The 24,380-nt window shown below is 40.5% G+C and overlaps 1 protein-coding gene across 2 annotated transcripts in view; it reads right to left on the minus strand.

The window, feature by feature from the left end:
* The window catches only part of rsrc1 (arginine/serine-rich coiled-coil 1), a 191,902-nt gene that overhangs the window by 146,880 nt on the left and 20,642 nt on the right, over window positions 1-24,380 (minus strand). For both annotated transcript variants that reach the window (XM_036149829.1, XM_036149830.1), the window contains exon 4: window positions 8,863-9,057. In XM_036149829.1, the coding sequence (XP_036005722.1) occupies window positions 8,863-9,057 (195 nt within the window). The remainder of the gene's footprint in view (window positions 1-8,862; window positions 9,058-24,380) is intronic.

Raw genomic sequence — 24,380 nt, forward strand, 5'->3', positions numbered from 1 at the left:
TTTCAAGCGGTTCAGTTTTCTCTTTTTTCTATTACATGTGATGTAATAGTTTTTGAACAATTACATCACAGTATTTGCTGTGACGCTGATAAACAAGGTCATGGACTTCCAGCTTACCATTTCCTATTTTAATTTATATACACAGACATAAGTAACATATAGAATAAATAATATGCTGCTTAATTTTGTCCTTTTGATGGATGGAGTTCCTTAAGTTTACCTGTAATGACTGATAATGTATTTAACAACAGGAAATATTTCCAAACAGCTGAACCTTATAACTCAGGGAGAAGTAGAAGAGAAATTTTAGGACCTATTTCTTCTTAGAACCATAACATACTGGTAACCAGTCCATGCCAAGCAAAGATAAAATAAAAGCCTTTTCATTCATAAATATAAGGAAATAAATTCCAAGGTAAAGCGTTATAAATGCATAAGCAACCGTCTGCTTGGGAGAAATTTGCTATTGCAAATTTTGTCTTTATATTGCTTGGGGGAACTACAAATTATATACAAAAATTACATAATTAGCAACTTCAGCTGGTAAGCATGAAGAATTAAGGGAGCAGGTTCCCATTGCAAAGAGGAACAAAATACAGTAAAAGTGCAAGAAATCTTTATTTGTGGTGGAACAAGTCTTTTTTGCATTCCCTGACTGCAATAGTTCTGCTTTGGGAACATTAAGCACTGTAGCCTTGTTCTGTTGGAGGTTCCTCCCTGTTAAAAAGGAGCTGTTCCTCTCTGCTGCCTGGGAGAGATTGCTGAAAAGGTTATGGCTCAATGCAATAGGATGACATTTGTACTTCACTGGTGCAAAAATCATTAGCATGGTGTGACAAGTTTAAAAACAAAAAAAGTAAGTAATTCTGCACGGTTCTTTTCAGAGATTTACACGAGGGTAATGGAGAGTAATTACGAATTTATGACAAAATTAAAGCCTAAAATTTCATACAATCATCCAAATATTCCCAATTAAGCATGTACTGACTAAAGCTGGTTTGTAATTACATGCAGTTTTAATGTAATTTAAAATTTCATCAAAATAATCTTCAGTAAAGCTCCATCAGAATCTGTCCAGCTCAGCTCCGACTAAAAAGAAAACCAAACTTTTAATGAAAAATAAAAAAAATACTAAGTGCTTCTGTGGTTTGTAAAGGAAGCTTCTGTAAATACCAAGCAAGGCTGTTACTTGGACTACAGCTGATCTACTGACCTCGTTCGCGAGCCTGACTAAACACCCGCGCATGCACATGCAAACACGCGGCGAACCCTGCAATCTAGCGCTTACCCTTTGCCACTGGTGAAAGGCAACAAGATCTCTTAACAACGGCTCGTCTTTTTCAATAAATTTTGCATGAAAACATGCCGCCGGAGCACCAACTTGCCTGCTGTCATACTAGAGGAGTCTTAAATGTTTAATGACAACAACACCAAACACATGTGCGCACGCACAGAGTCGGTGTCAGGGTGCCGCTGTGATGGGGCCCCTCTTTCATCCTGACAGACACTATAAAGCTCCTGTGCCTCTTCACACCACCCCACCCTGCCGCCAGCCCCGCACCGCAGCGCTCCCCTTCCTTCACCCAGCAAGGCAACCTGGATGGAAATGAAGTTGGAGTGTTATAATAAGTGTATGAGTGCGTGTTTTGGGTGCAGGTAAAAAGGATGAGGATCAGGGGGGGGGCTTGTACAGAAGCTACCCCCATCTTTATTAGGAAAAGATGGATGGGAGGCAGGGGGGGAAAGGGATGCATCTTATTTTAGACAGGATATAAGGTTTCAAAGACGGTGCAGGGGGGAAAAAAAAACATCTTTTTGGTTTTCTTCTGCTAAAAGGGGACTTTTCCAGGCCCCCAAACTCAAGCTTAAACCTCAAACTATTTTAACTGTAGCTAATGTGGAGTGAAGCAAGGACTTTGTGAGGTGAAGCTTCAGCTGTTTGGGATACCAGGGGTTCTTTTGCTTAGTTATCTGGTCCTTGTACAATCTCAGAAAAAGAAGTCTCTGCATTGTCACCACAAAGTCAACCTCACGGGTGCAGGTTGGACCCCGATAGGAGCACGGCTGTCCTGTTGAAAAATCCCGTCTGTGCTGTTCTCGGGCAGGATCTCAAGACATAATTATGGAGAGGAGGCTGTTTGGTTTGGGAATGCAGGGGTTTCATCTTAGCTTTTTTTCAGACGATGCGGTTCCATTTGGGTGGTCAGACAATGACCTTTGGCGTGCACTGGAGCCGTTTGCAGCAAAGTGTGAGGCCTCCAGGATGACGGTCTGTTATATCCTAGATCTGATTGGTCCGCTTTAAACAGACTCTGGTCTGTTTGAACCAAACCGAAAGAAGGTGAGAATTTTTTTTCAGCAATCCTGTCCACTCCAAAATAGAGTGAAAGTACCCCAAGTCTTGTGCTGCGTTCAGACCAAACGTGATTCAAGCGTCAGGGGCGTCTATGGTGGACAAGCGTGGAGAAGTTCTGTGGCGTGTTTCATCTGTCGGGTGCGCCGCGTTTTGAGATTTCAAGAGTTTGAGGAACCAAAGCAGCAGATGCTAGAGTTGGAAAATCAGAACATTTGCAGCTGGACACAGAGCTCCAACCAATCAGGGAGACCCCGCTATGTGACGTAGTGGCGCATTTTCTAACGGGACGAAAAGGACCATGAAACGCAAGGAAGTCCGCAATGGAGGACAAACTCAATGTCACTGTCTGTGCCCATCCCATTATCTATGATCAAGCAAGCTATCACTACAGAGAGACCTTGCCTGGAGGAGGGTTCGCGTCGGGATCTCGATTAAGTTATCAAAACTTTTAAACATGGTAAATATTTCTCCTCTTTTGAGCAAAAAGAACAGGGTAACTCCTCCCAACACACGTCAGTCTAGTCTGTCCATACTTTGCTCAGAGTGTCAAAAACACTCTGCATAAGTGTCTAAGTTGAGGTGTTGGATGCATTTTTGACGCTCAAACCGTGCTCTGTCTGAACGTAGCATTAGGCCATGGTCCTAAACGGAATAAGGTAGACTGTCCCCTGCAGGTTGGGGTTAAGCCTTTGCTACTAGTGGAGGGGTAGACTGGTGTCTTGGTCCTTGGTGGAGGTGGTCATTATCTCTGTGACTCTCTGTACTATCAAAATGAACCCAGTTTGCTGGTCAATCTACATTGCAACCTTCACTGTTCTCCTGGGATGTGGATTATGACCGAAAGAATGAGATCCCAGATGGAATCAGCTAAAATGAGTAGGATGTCCGGGACCCTTTGAGATGAGGTCAGGAACTCTGTCCTCTGGAGTGGAATCTAACAGAAAAGCATCTCAGCAACATGATTCTGGCATCACAATGCAGCTGGCGTTTTCAGGATGATTATTCTCATTAGATTATTTTTTTGCCAATCTTTCATAAAGTCCAGATTTGTCCCTTTAATGGGTTCTCCCACCTGACCTGTGGATGTCTGCAGCTCCCTCCTAGATTTAATGTGAAGTTTGAAATAGTTTAGCTGGTAGGCTGGGATGCGAAATCCCATCTGGTCTGGGATCGCCTTGGGACCCCCAGAATGTGCATGAGAGTCGAGCCTGGGGAGACAGATGTCTAGGTCTCCATAAAGGAAATCTTCCTTCTGAAACTCAATATCTAACAGCCATGAGACAGTGAATGGATGAATAAAGTGACTAGTGACTATAAATAAGGAACCAGATCAATCTCAGAGAAAAAAAAACAAATAGATGAACACAGCAAAAACACCCAAAGTAGACCAAGAAAGCCATTATCTCAGTCTGAAGGGACCTGCATAAACTTGGCAATGCAGGATAGTAGGGTTGTTCTGTATACCAGTACTAATTTGGTACCGGGGTATTGCGGCATTTAAAACGGTACTATACTGCATTCGGATGGTACCGGTACTTGCATCACTGCCGACAGCGCTCGCAACAACGGCCAACATCACTGGGAGACCAAGGAGCACGTCGAGGAGAGCGAGAGAAACCGAGCGCGAGAGACACATTGTTGCCAACTCAGCGACTTTATTGCTAGATTTAAGAAGTTTTCATAACCCCAAATGACTTTTTTTCAGACAAACGACTAACGACAGATACCACTTTTTCTCTGTGTTGTTGGAGACTTCAGCGACAACACGTAAAAGCATCGATCAATCTCTAGTTTACTGTTTTTAGCGAGCCGTAAGTGGTGCTGCGAGCCCTGCCCACCTTCCAAGCACTGAAGTCAGCACTTTGTCTAGGCTGCTGCCTCCAGCCCGCATGCCGCAGGAGACCCTGTTCCACTGCATGTCCACATTTCAATTGAATCACACAAGTGCAAAGCTGCCGCTGATTCTGCCCAGGTCTACAAAGCGGGATGTTAATATAATTATTTTTTTCACTGAACTGTCATTGCACTAAAATAAATCTCTGCCCTGCGTTAAAAGGCTCAGGCTGCGTCGGAAGTTTGTTCGAGCTGATCACGTCACGTCAGATCCTGGTAACTATCGGAGCTTTCTTCTCATTATAGAGAGTCGTGATATTATTCTGGTAATACTTTACTCTCATAGCATCAACCGCTTTATTCTGGCAATATTATGACTTTCATCTCCTAATTACAAATAGTCTAAATATGGCACAATCCATGCACTTTTCACTCAGTAATGATATTTTTTGTGCTCTTATTTTATTTGAAAAGGTATCGGAAAGTATCAAAATACATGTTGGTACCGATACCAAAATGTTGGTATCGTGACAGAACTACAGGACACCAACAGGACTCCCCAGTCCCCTCAGGCAACTTGTCAACATCCCAACGATATCTACTGTTTCCTTTAATGTCAGGGGCCCTGATGGTCAGTCAGTGTTACAATGTTTCATCAAAACGATTCAATCCCAGCAGGTTTAATCAACCTGCCTCCGAGACAGCTGTATAACCATTTGCAATATATTATCGCATCCACAGGTGGAAATGCAAACACACAGGTACACAAAGCAACAAACAGTCATGCAGACAGACCAGCTAAAGCAGGGTCAGAGATAAAGAAGGAGATTCCTATCGACGCTAAAGGATATTGAAGCCTTAATAAGAAAATAGATATAGTCTGCTGGCCTTACATTTCACTGTTAGCGTTATTTGTTTTTGCGATAGTGATCTAAGAAAGGCAATAGCTTAAAATAAATTGAACACATTTCCTTCAAAGTGAGGCGGCTTGCCCCGTCTGTTCAGAAACATTTTAAGACTTGATGTTTTTGAGGAACATTAATCAAAGCATTACGTTTGTTGCACAACGCTTTGATCAGCTGTTGCGTCGCTCTTTTTCAGCTGCTTTAGAAATAAAGTGGTGCGGTAAAGCTGTCATCAATGTGAAAAGCCTACATATTGATCATGCACTGAATTATATATTTTTTAAGTCTAAGTTTACTGAAATATTTGCAAGCTGTGACATTCTAAGTAAGTAAATAACCATATTGTGAATAATACATAAATACTTGCTTCGTATTTCATTCACAGATTCACATATTGCTTCAGTTACTCGATCTAACCAGCCAACACCACTTCCTTCCCAACACAGATCAGGAACACATTTCCAAGTTTTGATAATTTCCAGTGCATCATCTGGTAATTTTCTATCTTTAGGCTGCAATTGATTACTTCTATGAAAATTAGGAGGAACAAAATTGTGCATTGTAAGACATGCTTAGGTTTTTCCAACACACTCACAACGGAACCAAAAATTGCTTAGACGTGTTCTCTTCTTCCAAATTTTGCTATATTACAGACTTCTTGTAAAACTGCTTGGAGTGAACCACTCAGAAGAATTGTCACAAAATAGCCCATAATTACAAAGTAAAAAAAAATTTCAGACATTTATGTACCATTTAAAAAAAAAACAGAAAACATTTTAAAATAATTGGAATATCAGTATTATACCGTTTCCTATGACACTCAAAACATCTCGTTTCCACTGGGCATTCTTGAATAAGATCAGCAACTTTACTGAAGTGGATCTCTTTACTTTATTGGAGTCCATCTCTGGTAAATTAAGTTGACTGAACATGATATGGAACAACCCACACCTATCTTTACAAGGTCTCAAAGACGATAGTGCATATCTGAGCACAAACTGAGCAATGAAGTCAAAGGAGTTGCCTGCAGACCTCAGAGGCCGGATTGTCCAACCAACCAACCGTCATCCACTTATCCATATCACAGGGGTAACAGGTTCAGGAGAGAAACCCAGACATCTCTCTCCCAGTGACGTCCTCCAGCTCAATCTGGGTCTGCGAGGTGTTCCCAGGCCAGACGGGATGTATGGTCCTTCCAGGTGGTTCTTGGTCTTTCCTCAGGGTCTGTTCCCTGTATCAAAGGATTGTGGCCGGATCGTGGCAAAGCACAAACCTAGGGAAGGATATGAGAACCCCAGCAGTATTGAATGTCCAGGAAAGCATTGTGGTCTCCATTATCCAGAAATGTAAGATCCTTGAAACCACCGGGAAGCTCCATAGATCTGAATACTTAACCAAACTGTTTAAACAGCAAAGAGAGAGATGACCTAGAACCCAGTTGTCACTTAAGTGAAGCTAAACCATGACCATGTGAAGACTGGGGAACCATTCAGAAGGTCAACCATTGCTAACCAATCAGGCATTTATGGTAGAGGGCAGGATGGACATGGCAGCCTGATTGAACATAACCAAAAACCACCTTAGAGATTTTGAGACCAGGGAAAACTGGAATTAAATTAAAACAGAACTCCAAGAACCGTGCCTCACGAAAAGCTAACCCTACTAATTACCTGGCTAACACCACCCTACTGTGAACCAAGGTAGCGGCAGATTCCTGCTGTGGGGATGTTTATCCTGCAGCAGGAACTGGGTGATTAATCTGCACAGAGGGCAAGACGACAGCAGACCAAATTTAAGAGATACTTCAAGAAGACCTGCACTCGAGTGCCGCGGAGCTCAGACAAGAGCAACGACACTGACTCGAACAACACAGCCGCTATAACAAAGCAGCAGTTTCAGATCCAACACGTAAATGTCTTTGAGAGGCCAAGCCAGAGCACGGACATGAATGCAGTTGAAAGACTTGAAGCAGTCCACCTACTAACGGCAAATCTGACTGAGCTTTAGAGGATTTGCGGAGAAGTATCAAGAACCAATTGTGTCAAGCTCATAGAGCCACATCACAGAGAACTTGAGACTCTGACTAGCTGCGTTCCCATGGACCAAAGTAATTGGAATAAAGGGGCGATAGGTATAAAAATGCGTCATGTAAATTCCAGTAGGAATATTGTGAGCTCAATCGGAATAAAACTGTATTCAAATGAGAGGGGTGGTTTATGCCGATCTGATCGGCATGCATGTAAACGCTTGTAAGGATCAAGTTATTCTGAATGTGGCAAACTGACATGAATATGCATGTGCGCCAAATGTAAATGTCACGTATTTCCCGCTTTGAGTGGCAGAAATGTGTTGGGAAGCACAATTGGCTGTTCTCCCGATACAAATTTTCTATTCGAAACATGAAAGAGCACAAAATTATTATCTATTTAGTAACATTTTAACCGTTATTAGAACATAGCACAAGTCCAGCCTGGGTGCTCGGATGACAAACAAACTTGAACTCTACTGCTTCGTTTGCTGTTTTTTGTTGTTCAACAAAGATGGAAGTTCTTCTTCTGTGTTTTTTTAAGGGAAATTTAATAACTGCGCAAGTCAGAGTGTTTATATTCTAAATAAAGCCATATGCATATAAAGGCACATCAAGATCGGATTCATTGATTGCGTTACCATATAAATGGTACAATACTATTATTCTTGTTTTTTTAATCCGAATACATTCACAATCGTGAAATTTTGTAAACGTAAACGTAGCTAGTGTTACCAAGGATGCTACAGCAAAACTCTTTAACGCGAGAGTAGGAATACTTATGAAACACTGGAAAACGGCAATGAGGAAAAATGCTTATTTGTAAAAAGCAGTTTTTGCCAGATCACTATGGATCAGTGAGTAGCTCTTTAAGGAGAAAATCCTGAAATCCACTTTATAATAATTTTGTAAGGTGGGAAAAATTAGGAAAACGTGAAGGGGTGTGAGTACTTTCAGGGTCCACTGTACATTCAGCACCTGATCTGTAGAAATTAAGAGTTCAGGATGAGAAGTATAGATCTACACTTTTTGATCTGTACAGTGACAACAGTGTATAATCCGACCACCTCCTTATCACATCTGGGAATGACGTCTTGGGGCAGAATTGGGAATATATTTCTGGTAGAAGTAAGAAAAGGCCTCTAAAGGAGTTACAGCAGTAGTACAGTATAGATGTGTCAAAGTATCCACAACACTAAATCTGATCTTAGCCTGTATTACAGCCATAAGAGGCCACAAAGTTGCCAGTAAGGATGTCAACTTTCCCTACTTCAATAAGATGTTCTCTTTTTGTCTGGCAAGGGCTACACAGACCCAGTAGGTGCATATGATCTTGTTTTGTTTCTCGACTTATTGCACCTGACCCCGGAGAGAAGAAAGAAATCACCATGATGATCTGGTGACCAAAAACATTCTTACATGCTAAACCTGTGCAACGTCCCCTTTCTACCATTTCTTTTTATCCTATTAGGAAGTTTTCTCTTACAGCGGGGGAATTGCACGACATTACAAGGGCCAGCGTAGTCCTTGATAGCAGGAGGGAGAATGAAGAGAAACGTGAGATGATGATTTGATGGATGGAGGGGGGACTGAGTGATGAATGGAGCAGCAGACACTGGATTCAAAGTCTGTATCCGTATATCAGCAATCAACCTTTTCTGCTCCCATGTGGGGATGATAGTTCTGACTGAGCTGCACAGGAGGTGCGGTTGTGTCCATCAGTGAATTATCCTTCCACTCACCCTTTCTTGTCTTTACTCCTGTCCTTGTCTTTCTCTCTTCCTCTGTCTCGCTCCCTCTCCTTCTCCCTGTCCCGGCCCTTGCGCCGACTCCTGTCCCGCTCTCGGCTGTGGCTGCGGCTCTTTTTCCGGCTGCGGCTTGTTCGATGGCTGCGGCTGCTGCTCCTGCTGCGGGACCTCCGGTGGCGAGAATGAGACCTTAAAGGAAACAGAATCCCTGTTAGACTATCGAGATTACATCAGCTAAAACGCCCGGTATTCATAACTCTTGACCCTTTCCAGAGTCTGTCACATTACAACCACAAACTTGAATGTGTTTGGTCGGGATCTTAGCCGATGGATGCATTCAGTGAAAATGATGGCACACTGCAAAAAGGGAACTCAAAATAAGTAAAATTTTCTTGAAATGTGTGTATTTTTCCTTTGAGCAGGTAAATAAGACCATTTGCCAATGGAATAAGATGTTTGCACTTAAAATCAGAACAATTTATCTCCATCTTATTTCAAGCGCAGGATGTCTAATTATCTTATTTTAGGGGTAAAAATACTCATTCCATTGGTAAAATGGTCTTATTTACCTGTTCAAATCAAGGAAAAATGCACTCATTTCAAGAAAATTGTATTTACTTTTAGTTCACTTTTTGCAGTGCATGCATTTGCTCTCAACTTCCCAGAGTCTATACAAAAAGCCTCTCACATCAAGAGAGTGAAGATTTTTCCCAATCTCCTCTGCATAACAGTTCAAGCTCAAACTGATTTGATGGAGGGCATCCGCGAACAAGTCTTTTCCAAGTCTTGCCACACTGGATTCAGGCCCGGGTTTTGACTGGGCCATTTTAATATGAATACTCTTTGATCTAAACCATTCAATCGTAGCCCTGGCTGTATGTTTTGGGTTGTTGCCATGCTGGAAAGGTTGACCATCACCAGATTTCTGTCCAATATCGTAATATCACTGTACACAACATCGTGAAGAACAACCTGGACTACAATATGCGTTAGAAAATTATTGAACTACACTGCATTCAGGCTCTCCATGTCTGTCATATACTTTGAAAGTTGTTGTTTAATGAGCACAAAAATGTTTTAAAAAAGACAAAGAGAAGGTAAGGTGGTCAAATCATTAACTAAGCCATTTCCTTGCCAAAACAAAGACACTTTTCCATAAAACCTTGATGAGAAGAAAACAATGATTTAATTTTTCCTGTAGCTTGGTAGACAACTCAGTATCAAGGGTCCATGTTTGCTTTCAACCCAAAGCAGAAAGACACTAAGACTTTTTAATTCTTTGTTTATTTATCATGAGTCGAGATTCACATTCCCACAATTGTGCTGCCCTGGTATGAGCATTTTGCAAAGCACCAGATGTTCATTGTTAATGACAGCTAAGGCGATCCTACTTACCACATATAAGTCTCTATACTCTTTTTAAAGGGGACATAGCATGCTTTTTAATGCCTTCATTTTCACATTTCAATCATTCAGTTGTGAGCGATATAAAGTGGAACAGCAATGTGTTGGTCTGAAGTCCTCGTTATTGTTGCCCCACAGCCTCTCTTTTACCCCTTGTTCTGAGGTGCGTCAGAGACAAACTCGTTTTGGTGCTGTCTCTTTAAATCTAAGGGAGGCTCTTTACACTCCGCCCCCATGTTTGTCATGTTAGCCATGTTTGTAGTATGATGGGGGACGGTGTAATAAATTGTGGGGGTTAATACACCCAATAACCAAACATTTACACGTATCCACTTGTAGCTTTTGGCATCCTTCAGTTTGGACTACAATATCACGGCAAAATAAAAACGGGGAATTTGCAAAATTGGTTAGTCGATCGTCCATGACCTTGTTTAGCAGCTCCTCAGCAAATACTGTGACCTTATTGTTCAAAAAAATGTAATAGAGAACAGAGAAAACTTAACGGCTTTAAAAACATGAACCAAACAGAATATAGAGATATCTACGACGCTCCTGGACAGACTTTATTCAACTTTTCTGCACTCTTAGAGCCTCAGAGTACACAACAAAATGCAGTTAAGGGCAAAACGGTGGATTTTGCATATGTCCCCTTTAAGTTTCTACTTGAGTTATTTCCTGTTTTTCTCAAGTGCCTTGAGTTACTCCTTACAAACGTGGTTAGAGCAGTTTTATTTAACTATCTAGTTAATGTGACAAACGTGGCAGGAAACACAAATGAAAACCCGAGGTGCAAACAGGAAATTTTAGAGATGCAGAACAGTTGATGTGGTGTTGGATGGTTTTTCTCCTTCACCATGAAACTCTCCAAGCAAAATATGTCTCAGTGTAATGAAGACTTGCAGCTGGATTTTTTGGAACTATAACAGACCTTAAACCAAGTTGATGAAATCTACCGGAAAGCCCATCACAAAATTAGATCAGCGCTGTATAGATTGCATTATACTATCACAGCACTGTGATGTTTGCATTTGTTAAACCGCAAAATGTTACTCTATCTGATCAGATTTCCCAAGAGTGGAAGGATTCATCTTTCTTTGGATGGGTGTAATAATAGTTCTATACAAACCAATACACCATAAAAGACACACACACAAACACTGCAGAAATGGAGCCAATTAGAGACGGGCTTAGAGGAAGACCTGTCCTCAGTATTGATCCTGACGCAGGCCCTCTGGTCTCGGAAAGATTTACAGTAGAAGATTTACTTTGTTAGCTGGGACACACACACAAAAAAAATGTGTACACTGATTTAAAACACCAGGACAAAGAAAATCTAAAGTGCAACTTATGTCTCAATGTGCCCAAATTATCTATTAAACCCATTTTATGTGTCACAGTACATAACACAGACATGCAATAAAAAGATGAGTGTAAGTGATTGCAGTTTGTGTCACAATCACATTGTGTGTGTGTGTGTGCGCCGTGTGTCAAAGGGATTTGGGGGGGGGGGGGGGGTGTGTATGGGTCATGATTTGTTGCCTCAGTAGAAATCGGCAGCTGAGATGCCGTTATTTTCCATCATCTATCATTTTATTGATTTGTCTATAAAAACAGTCAAACCTGCTGTCCGCGAGCTTTATTGCTTTCCCCCCTTTATTAGTTTGCAGTTTGGGACATCCAGAGCTGTCTCTCTCCCAACAGAGAACTAATCATTTTCTTCAGACACCTGTCACCACCCTAACAGACAACACTCCGACAACTGTTGCAATCAATTAGGCCGCGGCGATCCTGATCACCGGAGAGCCACTGAGCCGTGTCAAAGTCTCTCCATGGGGGGAATCTCAGGGAAAAGGAAAAAGAGGATAAAAGAGCAACACCTGGGGCACTTTTTCACCCCCAAAGTCATTGATGTGCAATCAACAAAATAACTTTCTTCTTTAGAAATTAAGATGGTAAAAATGTCTTCCTAAAATAAACAGCCTGCCATTTTCACCTTACTTGTTTTGTGCAGGAATAGGTACAAATTGAACAGTTTTCTTCATATAAATGGCTTTTAACCATTGGCTCAAGCCATGAAAGCTTAAAACATTAAATTGAAAGACAAGTTAAGTAGAACGGGTCAACTGCTTTGTCTGTGATGTAATTTTGTATGACTAGGCTTTACACTTTTTTTTTTAAAGCTTATAGTTAGGGTGGAATATGTTATCGTGCGCTGTCTCTCAGCAGGTATACAGCTATTGGCTTACGCTGTTAGAAGATGCACTCAGGTACTTTCTTCTGCTCCTCTACTTTTTTGCGTTATTTGCAATTATTGCTATTGTTATTAAACTAGTTTTTCCAACTGATTTTCCTTCCATTAAATGTATTTTAGATTCTGGTGCTTCTGTCTTCAGCAGAGTCTCTTTCCTGGATCAACTTAACCATTACTGCCGACAACTTTAATCCGTTTGTCTTTCCTACTGAACACACTCCTAACTTTAGATGTATTTCTCTTCTTGACAAAGCCGTTCAATGTGCTTTTGCTGCTATTAACCTAAAACACTCACTTTGCTTTTTTTTTTTCAAACAGAAATTCCTCGTTGTTTAGTGCTTGAGTGTTTCTTTCTTGGACCAAGCCATTGATGGAGCTATAGCTCAGATTGACTCTGTGTACTATTTTACTTTTCCACAGAAAGGAATCCTGATTTAAAGCTTCTTTCCTTTGCCGGCTTTCTTTCCTGACGGAAACCCCTAACGAAGCTATTGCTGCCATTACCTATGTCTAGTTTCAGTTTTGTAGAAAGTACTTCTTGCTTAGTGGCTTAGCTATGTTTTGCTGATAGCCAAAACAATTGATGGAACTATTGCTGCCATTAACTCTAGCCTGTGTAATATTGTTTCTTTTCGAAAGAAAGTATTTCTGGCCAGTGTTTCCATGTTTAGTTGTGTTTCTTTCCTCAGCTAAGCCATTTTTGGAGATACTGTTGCTATTTTTTGCTTTTTCACTGCTCAACCAAGAGCACTGACAGAGCTCTTGGTTGAGCCATCGCTGCCATCAACTGTCTTAAAAAAAAAAAAAAACTGAATACAGGCAGGCCTGTGTTTCCCTATTCTGATTAGTACCCCGTCAGTCTGCAGCTAGATGGAGCGAAAGTATACCTATTGCCATACTTAGCCGGGTTTTGTTGGATGTTTCTTTCTGATAAAGAGAGTGGTTTCTTTCCATTGTTCTCGTATGATTGCTCAGGAGGAGGGATTGCTGCATAGTCAATAAGTCGATGTAATTAACTGCCATTCCTTAGATAGAAAACTTCTTAATCTATGCTAACGAATGAGCAAGTGAGTATGACTATATTGTGTTAATAGCCGGGATTGAAATGTACAGCATGCTACAAAATGGGCTCCAACTATATGATTAGATTGTGTAGGAAAGAAATTGACTGATCGCAACTGAAATCGAGCCAAACTGGATTCCATATAAACCGAGTCCAAATAGGATCTGATTAATTTGCTTCCAAATGACATTTATTGCAAATCAGTGCTTTATAAATAAACTGAACTGCAATGAATCAGTGCTTTAGCATCCTGCCCAGGCACACTTGGAAATGTTAACTGGAAAATTTTAAAAGATCGGGCCAGCTAAGCGCTGATCTACTCAGGATAATAATCATGACGACACATGTGATTCAGAGGTACATATGAAAGTGGTCACGGGAAGATGTGATTTATAGTGTTTAATACGCCGCACACAACCTGACAAGGCCAAAGTCAGAAAATGAGGGCTAATGGAAAAAACGTGAAGAAAACCATCAACGGGTTAACATTGTTTGTGTATGTTTATAATCAGCGGTACACGAGGAAAAACGCAACGCAGCCAGAGTCTGAGTCTGAATCCCATATTTATAGCCAAGCAAATTTTGGCCAGAAGCAGAAGAAGCAATAACCACAGTTTCTCTGCTGCTCTCCTCTTGTTCTCCCCCTCCCTTTCTCCCTCTGATGGCAACACAAACATCCCACTTCTGGGGTGTGCAGCAAATTAAATTTACTGTAGTTAATAGAGTGAGCCTATGCTGCTAAATGTCAATTTCCTGACCAAGTCCTTCCCCTTGGAGAATGATTAGCTAATTTGAGGCTGGGAATAAATGGGCTAATGCAGGACACACACAGATAAACAGCCCCAGTTGGACCCCATTCCAAGCTCTTCCCCTGCTTTACATTTCATTGGCTTTATTATCTCCAGGGAAAATGGGTCCCCCTATGACCTAAACATATTTTCATTTCTAATAAAAGGCCCTTCCTGCTTGCCCCCATGTGTAACCCACCCACATACACAGGGCCCCTCGCAGCCTCCTTCCTCCATTCGTTCCTCGTTTCATCGTCCAATCCATTATATCGGAGCCCTGCAATTGGCTGGGACCGTTTTCCTGGTGAATTATCAATAGAGTAATTATGCTCCATGTAGGGAGCTGGGCTGAAGCTTATCGCCGCTGACCCCCCGCTGCGTGCTGGGATATGATCCCTCACCACGGCCCATTGGGGTAATTATGTGTCTGGGTGTGAAGCTGGATGGTGTGCTGCCTTTATCTGTATTCTATTTCTGTTTTCATTGAAAATTGGACATTAACGGCTGCCACGCGATACCACTAGTGTCAGATACAGGTGAGCGTCCAGTGGAATCTGACCCCGGCCAAATCATTATTCATAGTGCACAGTTTTGGCAGAAACACACGGATCGCCCGCACGGTTCCTTTAACCTTATCTCGCCCCTGCTTGGTGCAGCGATGGACATTCACACTGCTTTTCCTAAACCGCCAACCCCGATCGGGAAGACAATGCAAAGTTTAGCTCAGAATTACACTAATTCTGTAAAACAAAGCATCAAACTAACTTTTGGGGATGGAGCTCATCTCAAGGAGCTTGCATGTCCATTAAGCCAATGTTCCCCAGCATAGACCGACACCTATGTAACGTCCATTATGGTAAAAAGTCATGGCAGTACCCTCTGTCTGTGATTAGTTAAGAAGGCAGTGGTGCTGTTCTGAGGTAAAATGATGGCCATCTTGTTTTCCTGGGAACACAATATTTACAACAAGGGGGGAAAAAATGCTCCAATTTTTTTTTTTTAACTACATCCTAATTTTGTTGTTACACTTACATATCTAACAGTCCATAAACAGAGGCTTTACTTTTACTAAGAACTACAGATATTTAGAGTTTACAACAATCACTTGAACATGCGTCCTATAACGAATGGTTGCCACGGAGACCCCGAGATGCTACTCTGTGCTGGAATTTTCTAATAATGAGTTTATAGTTTAAAATAGTTTGTGACGACATGAGATTTAACAACACATTTTGGTAGAGAAACAGGCCCACATCATCACAGACCCTCCTCCCTGTTTAACGGTGGGGTTCATTTCCACATGCTGGAACCTATGCTTACAAACTGAACAGGCAATTTGGATGTTGAAAAACTCCTATTTAAAATAAAGGAAATATAAATAGGCTCCAAGAATCCACCAGAAATATTAACAGCACTCAAAATTACAGCCATTTTAAGCATAATAGTCAATCCTTTAAAAAAACATTTATAGAAGCATTGCATGGGGGAAACATAGATGAAAATGCTCCTGTGAGTCAAACACCTGCATGACATAATGAACATGAATAAGAGGTGTTTTGGTGCGTTTTAAGTTCAAAAGGAGAAACATTTCTCATCAACAGAAAATAATGCTTTTTTTGTGTTACCTTGTTAATTTGCGGCAAACCTGGAGATGGAAACATGTCTCGCATTTTCTTTTTTGCAACATTTTTAAAAGTCACTCATAGTTTGCATGATACGTAGAAGTAATCATGGCTAGTGTCCTGCAGGTTTTAGATGTTGTTCTAGTTCAACACAGCTGAACGTAATGAGTTAGTAGGCCTTCGCAGAATGAGATGTGGTGGAGCAGGGTCAGATCCAGAACAGGCAGTAGACCAGCTCTACGTAGAGGACTGGAGTGGGACATGCCTGTTTTAGAGCCTTGGTGACCCCCAGGTGCAAATCTTTAGCCTGCAGTTGTCTAACACTGAGCTTTGACAATTTGATTATTTTTCTCCAGCATACTCCAGCAGGAAGTCAATTTCTTGGAGCCATTTTTTGATTTATGGAAATCAGCACACTAAAAATTGCATGTTCTACGCTTGTTCCTAATTGGGGGAGTGACTTAGAGAAATGGGTTGCATGGGTTTATGTATCCCAGGAAAACAGGAAGCCATTATTTTCTTATTGGACTAGATGCTGATCAATTTTAAAAGCATAAATCCAAAAATTCTGAATAAATGTATTTAAATTAAAGGCTAGAAGATGTTGCGTTTAAAACAAAAAGAAAGTTTTTTGTAGAATTTTTTTTTTCAATTAAATCTTTTGCTTTAATTTATGAAAAAATATCCATGAACAAAGAATAAAATTCACAGTAATTAGACAAACATAAATCAACATTAAACTTGTATTATCCCTTTAAATTATGCTGTTGATGACAGGTCAAACAGCCACACAAAGGAAAAAGTGGATCTTATTGTGTATGAGGCAGGGTCAGAATGCAGGATTATACAGACAGCATGAAGCTAAAAACATAAAAAAGGACAAGAAAAGCATTAACCCTGAATGGTTCTGGAGTCAAGTCCCTACAGTAAATATTTGAATGTAATTGTCGGACAATACATTAGATTTTACCAGACTAATAAGTCATCAGAAAGTACCCTCGGGCCGCATGGAAACTACGGAAAAACTCGCCAGTCAACTTTCCAAGCAGCTGATTGATTGAAAAGGAAATGAGTCTATTAAATCTAAGACGATCCACGTTTGAAGAACTTCATTAATGTGCTGTTTCCCGTCGAGTTACTTTCAGTAACAGAGGCGCGCAGCGGCTTCATGTTCAACTAAAAAGTCACTTTCCTATTTCTTTTTTTTTTTTTTTTCCCTTTCTTTCTTCCCGTTGCCATTTCAACGCGTCTAAAAGCACCTTGAGTGAGCAATGAGCATTTCCTGCTGCCAAAAAGACGTGGAAAACAGCTGTTCCAGCCCGACGCCGCCTGCTGAATGGAATGCAAATATGTTAACCATCCAGAATTTATTACTTTTGAGTGCTCTTCAAACGCAACGGCAGACACAAGTTTAATTTATGATATTCCTCTAATTATGAGAGCTGTTGAAATCATTTCCCAAGCTGCCTCCTCCCTCCGAGCAGGCACATTATCTGTTTCCCCCGGTTCGCAGAACACGCGCGCGCGCTCTGGCTCCGTCATCCAGCGCGCACAGCTCTGTAAAAACATAAACACAACTCTGCACGCTAAATGACACGCCGGGAATCACTGGAAAGTAGCTGACTGTGAGCACAATTAACACAGCATAGATGGAGCATGAAAGATTCGGAGAAACGTTTCTCCTTTTTTTTTTTCTTTTTTTTCCCCCCCGCCTCTCTCTCTCTCTCTCTCCCTTCGTTCCCCTCCGCTTCATAAAAGCAATGTTTAGATTTGTCATAATCTTCAGTTTGCTTTTAATTTAGCAGTCGTCAACACAAACGTCTGCGATGCCCGGCGACGCTGTGAAAGCAGAAATGAGACCCCATGCAGGCCACCCACTCGCCGCGTCCCACAAACCAGCGAGTCACACTCGCGCGCAGTTCGATTCGGCCACGAGGTCAAGTCATTTAGCAGAGTTCAAAGGCCTTCAAAGACTCCTCAGATCTATATGAACCCGCAACAGCCAGCCAACGATGAGGGAAAAGACGACTTTCAGCGGTCAGATATGGTCTCCATCTGCATGCATGTATACGTGCATGTGTGTGCGTGTGTTGTTTAGTGCCGCATGTGCAGAATGCTTCGCCACATACGACCAGCGTCACTCCTCGTCGCAATCCTAAACTTGGCCGTCTGGCGCGCCGCCGCGACCCTTGACCTCGGCGCAGCCCGCAGCTCGACATGACACCCATTAGCAGCTGGAGTTATGGGGAGGGGTTTTCTGTGTGGCCCCCGGCTCAGCCACACAGTCCAGACGCGGGGTCAAGTGGAGGTCTCCTTCTCGACTAGGTGCTAACTTGCCAACTCTCACGGCGACTCGGGCAGCCTTAACCCGCTTTTCTCTTTTTCCTCTCCTACGCATCAAACCTCGAAACAATTAGATGCACGAGGTAGAGGGGGAGCGGTTTTGGTTTTTATTTCCTCTGTCTTTAAGTTTTGGCCAGTAAGAGCATCACACTGGTTGATAATCTGAGCCAAAATACCAGTTTCACTGTATTTCATTTCACTCAGTTCAATTCAATTCAGTGCATTTACTGCGTCTAGCACAATTCACAACAAACGTCATCCAAGGACACTTTACAAGGCAAAAGAGGTTCAATTCACTTCCAATTACAGAAATACAGCGTAACTGTTTCAGGCAAATACAGTCAAACCATATAGACATGTTAGCTAGAAGGAGTTAAATTTGTGTGTATATATATATATATATATATATATATATATATATATATATATATATATATATATATATATATATATATATATAAACAGATTATAACTCTGTTTGGTATGGCATTTTACACATTCAAGTGAAATTAAACTGTATATTAAACTGATGGAAGTAGCTTTTAAAAAAAATTGCAACAATTATTCCAACTGCCGCTAAAACATCTCAACACATTCATCATTACAGGCATTAATAGTGCTGGGCGACATGGACCAAAGATAATATCTCGATATTGTTAAGCTGAATGCAGATAAACAATATTTATCTTTACATGTTTTTTTTTTCTTTCCATAAAGTATTTACAAAAAGTCATATCTAAATCAAAGCTTTATCCCAAAGGTCTCAAAGGCACATTTTTTAACAAACAGCTATAGAAAAACTACTGAATACATAAAAGTATAATTCTGACATAACATAGACCACCTCAATATAAACAATATAGTCTCATCTTATATCACTTTTAAAAAAATCTTGATACTTTTAAAATTTCGATATGTTGCCCAGCCCTGCTGGCATAATAATGTTTTCTACTGTTTTTGTTCATAGACAGACTTCAGTAAATATATAAAACAACTCATAAATTTGCTGTGTAATATTCAAATTACCTTTCAAGTAAAATATTATGACATTTCACATTCTGCTCTTCAGAGTAAGAGAGTATAAGAAGCTGAAACTAGCTGGTTTATTAGTGAGGCCATCTGCGCGGTACTCATCTGTTTGAAAAACACGTGGTTTGTAGCTTACCAGCTTTAATTTTAAATCAACATTGTCTTAATAAGAGTGATGGCAGTTGTGTTTTTCATGGCCAGAAATATTTCCAAACAGACAAATTTGCTTTCCTTAAAGCTATTTAACAAATCATCAGGACTTAGATGAGCTCTGATTTGAAATCTAAAACTCTCAAATAAAGGAGTATCTAACAGTAAATGCAGATTCTTTAAGGTAGAGTTTGTGAACGTTGGTCCCTTTATTCTGTTGGTAAAAAGATAAATAAAAATAAAAACATAGCTTTAGTGCTTTGTTCAGCGTTTTAGACCCAGTTTAAGGTCACCGGTCCATTTCAACCTGAATCTAGGCCTGGTGGACAAACAAGCAGTGAACGTGCATTCAGTCTGCAAGAAAAAAACATTAACACGGATGCAAACAATGTTAAGACCGAGTTCTGACGGGACAAATTAGGCATAAAAGTTGTATTTTCTTTTAGAAAATGGAAGAAAAAAAAGCCTGGAAAATGATAAAAGCAGATTCCATACGTTTCAAGATTGCACAGGAACTCTCCAATGAGACACAGAGACAACAAGTGAAGGACAATAGGAGGTCTGAGCACAGGGGGGGAAAAAAAGAGATAAGAAGTTGAGCTATCAACGTGACATTGTCAATAACATGGACTAAAAAAAATAAAGAGAATAAAGAAGAGGCTTTCAGGGTTTATGGAGAAGACAGGGCAGACAGCCGTGCTTCACTTCAAGCTGGCTCCAATTAGCAGGTGTGCTCTCAGACACTCACTCCCCCCCCCCCCAAACCCCCTCTTTCACTCTGGTCAGGGACGATGTATTTTTCTGCCTTTTATACGCATGTATTTATGAAGTGGTATGAGATCTAAGGGCCTTTAGCATAACAGCCTTTTACTGTTTAAATGTGAGGCTGCTCGGGCTCTGTGTGCTCAAGTGATTTAGGAAGCTCACAACTCCGCTATAAGAAAAATCATAAACGCTGAGACAAACCATGTGGGTGGACTGTAAAAGGCATCGAGGAACGGCACGACAAAAAGCAGGCACACATTCCACTATTAAAAGGAAACTACACTTAATTAAACACTCACGACTCAAATGGAGTAGCGCCCCATAAAAAGTGAAAACAGCAGCAGGAATTTTGCCTCTTCGCTGGAATAACATCAAGTTGTCTTCAGACAGAACAGAGACTGCTCTCATTAAGAAGTTTTTTGAAAAATCATTATTTATACACTTCTGTCAAGGCTGAACAAAGAGGAGGAGAGGGGGGGGGGAACAAACGCAGACAAAAAGATCAAGAAGTGAAAGAGGAAACCCTCCCATCCTCATTGAGAAAAGGCCTCTCCCCTACTATAAAGATGTTGCTTCACAGACCATAGAGGGCAGATTTTAGCTTCTTTTGAAATTATGAGGGGGTGATTTCTTACTGCAACACAGACCTGTATGACAGAAAGGATCTGACAACGGGAAAAATACCACATAGATGGTGTATGCATACTGCCTTCACCTGAGCACACCCAATTAACATCCACTAAAAGATGCGTCAAAAAAAATTGTCTCCAGACTGGAATCAGACCTTTTTTTTTTTGGCCTGATTTATTCACTTGATTGTTCCTTATCAGAAACAGTTAATACACCATGCCTAAGCACTAAAAGCCTTTTGGTCTAGAAATTGTTACTGAGTGAAGAAAACTCCGTTAGCTACTTTTAGTACCATGGGGGTGTTTGAAAATGCGGTGAGGAATGATCTAAGCTTTAGAAAGATTCTAGAAAGGAAAATATTTTATATGTTGGCTCCTTCTTTTAATCAGGAAGCAAAGCTTCAGGAGAAAGTGAGAAGAGCAATATTTTACACCAAAATGCTCTGTTTTATCCCTTTGAGTAGTCTCTTTTTTTCTGGCAAGGAACATTTTGGATTTTGGCTGCAAATCTCACAGCTGAGGTAAGGGTCAACGACAGGGAATACCCCGAGCTCTTTACAGTTAGTAAAGCTAACTGTGATAACAGGGCTAAATTCTAACATAAGATTTAAACAGAGTTTAAAATGTTACCTCTACAATCATTTTGTGCATGTTTTAAAATAAAAGAGAAATCCTGTTTTACTGCAAAATTGTGTAACACCAACTGTTCTCACACACAGTGTGACATCACCCCTGCCCCGACTATGCGCAAAATAAATGATCCTTAGCCACAGAAAGGCTGCTCTATAGTTCAAATAAATAGCATGAAGCATAACAGCAATTCAAAGCTTTTTCCTCTCCAATGTAAGAAAAAACAATGGATATGTCTGTATTATTCTGTCTTATTGATTATTTTTAAAAATTCTTCAAGAAATGTAATACCTTGTGCTATAGCACACGTTCACATCATGAGGTATAGTCTAATTGATTTTAAATGGGTTTTTTTTCTGTATCAATGCCTCTGTCTTATAACTTGAAGAACTTGAAAGTGTTTTTTCTATGCAGATAGAAGTGGCTCTTTACGTTCACATTTTAAGTTTGGTTAATCTCTTAATTTATCCAGATAGTCAAAAAAGTACTTTGTTACTTATAATTCTTGTAGAGGAATCACAATTGGGTAAAATCCATATCGGCATTGCTTAAAAAAATAAACAAACAAATCAAGAATCGGAAAATGACCACATCAGTGCATCCATTAAAAGAAAGAGTGAAAGAACATAAAAAAAACACGCTTTTTTTCCCCATTTTCACATTTTTTGTATCATTATATTATTGCAGTTTCAATAAGTAAATATTGAATTAGTGCCATTAAATAACAAGTAGCATTGTTCTAATTCAAATGACAGATGGCAAACTTATTCAGTAAGCAACGTCTAAAAGAAAATTAAAATGAAGACATAAAAGCAGAAGTACCAACAAACACTTTTACTCTGTGTTAAAATCCAAAACAAAATTTGTTTAACTTTAGCAGCTGTGAAACCGTTCCCTCCATTTTGGAATAAATAAGTGTTTCTGGTTCATGTTAAAGCCAACATTGCAGTTCGGATTTCTGCTCTTTGTTCAACCAATCACACGACAGCTGGCCACATCCATCTCCGCTGCCTTCCCCTGTCCTCTGCTCTGCCAAAAGCCGACTGGATAGAAAGAGCAAGAGAGGAGGACAAATCTTGAATAGAAACTCTCGTGAGCACACTGAGAAAGTGTTTCATTACTTTCTAAATGATTGTCAAGGCGCCCATGATCTTCGTTTCAGCCCTCCACTATTGTTTCTCCTTTTTTCTCGCTCTCTCTCTTTCACAGCTAAATTCCCAAATGGGAGAGTGAAACCACATGTTGGCGGGTGTGTTTGCGTGGTTTTTTGCTTGTCCAAAGTGAACTGACAAGTGCAGGCAGTGCTTCCATTAGCAGGCAATTTGCTCTCGAGCTGTTCAGAGGGGAGAGAAGGTGTGTCACAAAGTTGTTGTTTTTTTTATTTTATTTCATATATATTGTGTTTTTGGCAACACCCACGGCTCTGCTTAGAACAAATTCATTAAAAGTACTTGCGCACAGAGACCTGCTTAGAAATCAGTTTTGACACATATACGATTAGACATGCAAGCATTTACAGTGGGCTGCTTTTAAAAAGTGTACTCAGCTCTATTATTATGTCAAATCATCTTTTACCTTTTTACATCTTTATTGTGACGCATTTCTGCTATAATTCGACTGAAAAACAAAACTATTTGTTAGAGGAAAGGTGTATAAAATAACTCGTTACACTTTGTTGGAGCAACTTTTGCATAAAAATCAGCATTCAGTCATCTTGACTTGTCAATTTTCACCTAATCCTTCTGCCAAGAAACTTTCAATGTAACACGTGAGAACATCTCTTGTTCGCAGCTCTCCTCGGGTGACCCTACAGATGATATTTTCTTCAAGTTATGCTATTCTGTTGCTGATTTGAATCACAGTCAAATTCCTCTTCATGTTCAGCATCCTGGCAGATGCCAGACGGTTTAGGGTCAAAACGAACTGGTATTTAGAACATCACCTCTTCCACTTTGATCAAACCAAGTGTTAAGCCTGGTATATGCATGACGAGGTCCACAAGGCCATGTTACGTCATTTTGGCTACCACATACATCCGAGCGGCCAAAAGTTTCTGCTCCACGCACCAAGGAAAAATCCTAACTGAGTGGAAAGTCCAGTGCGGAAAAACATGCCGAACGAGCAAGAGCTCGTTCTGGTGGAGGTTCGGAAATATAGATATATAAAATCTTTATGATTTGGCCCATAAAGATCACTGTGATCGACAAATTGTTAACAATTCCTGGAAAGACATTGCCATCATTCTTGAAAGAAAGGAAGAGGCATTACAATGTTGGAAACAACTGTGTTCTTTACATTTACGTGTAGTGGGGTGTAGTACACTTGGCATAGGAACACAACACTGCCCTCTAGAGTCTAGGAGAATAGTGCTACTTTGAAAGAAAAGCACGGAGCTTAAATGCTGCACACATTGTGTCCGCAGGTCTCATTTCCATGCGGAACCTACTTGCGTCAAGTACAAACCAGCTTTTATTTTGCAAAGCAATACCACACCATAATGGTGCCACCACCATGCCTAACTGTGGGTGTGGTTTTCTTTTGATAATGTGCTGTCTTGGTTTTGTGCCAAACATACTGTAGATTTTAAAAAATGGGGTCAAAAAATTGTTTCCATGAGATCTGGATATTTTCTTTTGAAGCAAGGGGATCTGTTTCAAACCATTATTCATTCGTTCAGATAACCTGATAACACGGTAGGCTGCTTTCCCTGGTAAGATCTCTTCAAAATGAAAAATATAATATAGAACAGCAAGATTAATAATCATGAGCAGGTGTATCCAACAAGACTGAATGCTTCAAAGTATATTTTTAGCACATGCTTTATATTACAGCTTTTAT

This window comes from Fundulus heteroclitus, chromosome 18 (assembly GCF_011125445.2).
Source record: "Fundulus heteroclitus isolate FHET01 chromosome 18, MU-UCD_Fhet_4.1, whole genome shotgun sequence".
In the NCBI taxonomy this organism is placed as follows: Eukaryota; Metazoa; Chordata; class Actinopteri; order Cyprinodontiformes; family Fundulidae; genus Fundulus; species Fundulus heteroclitus.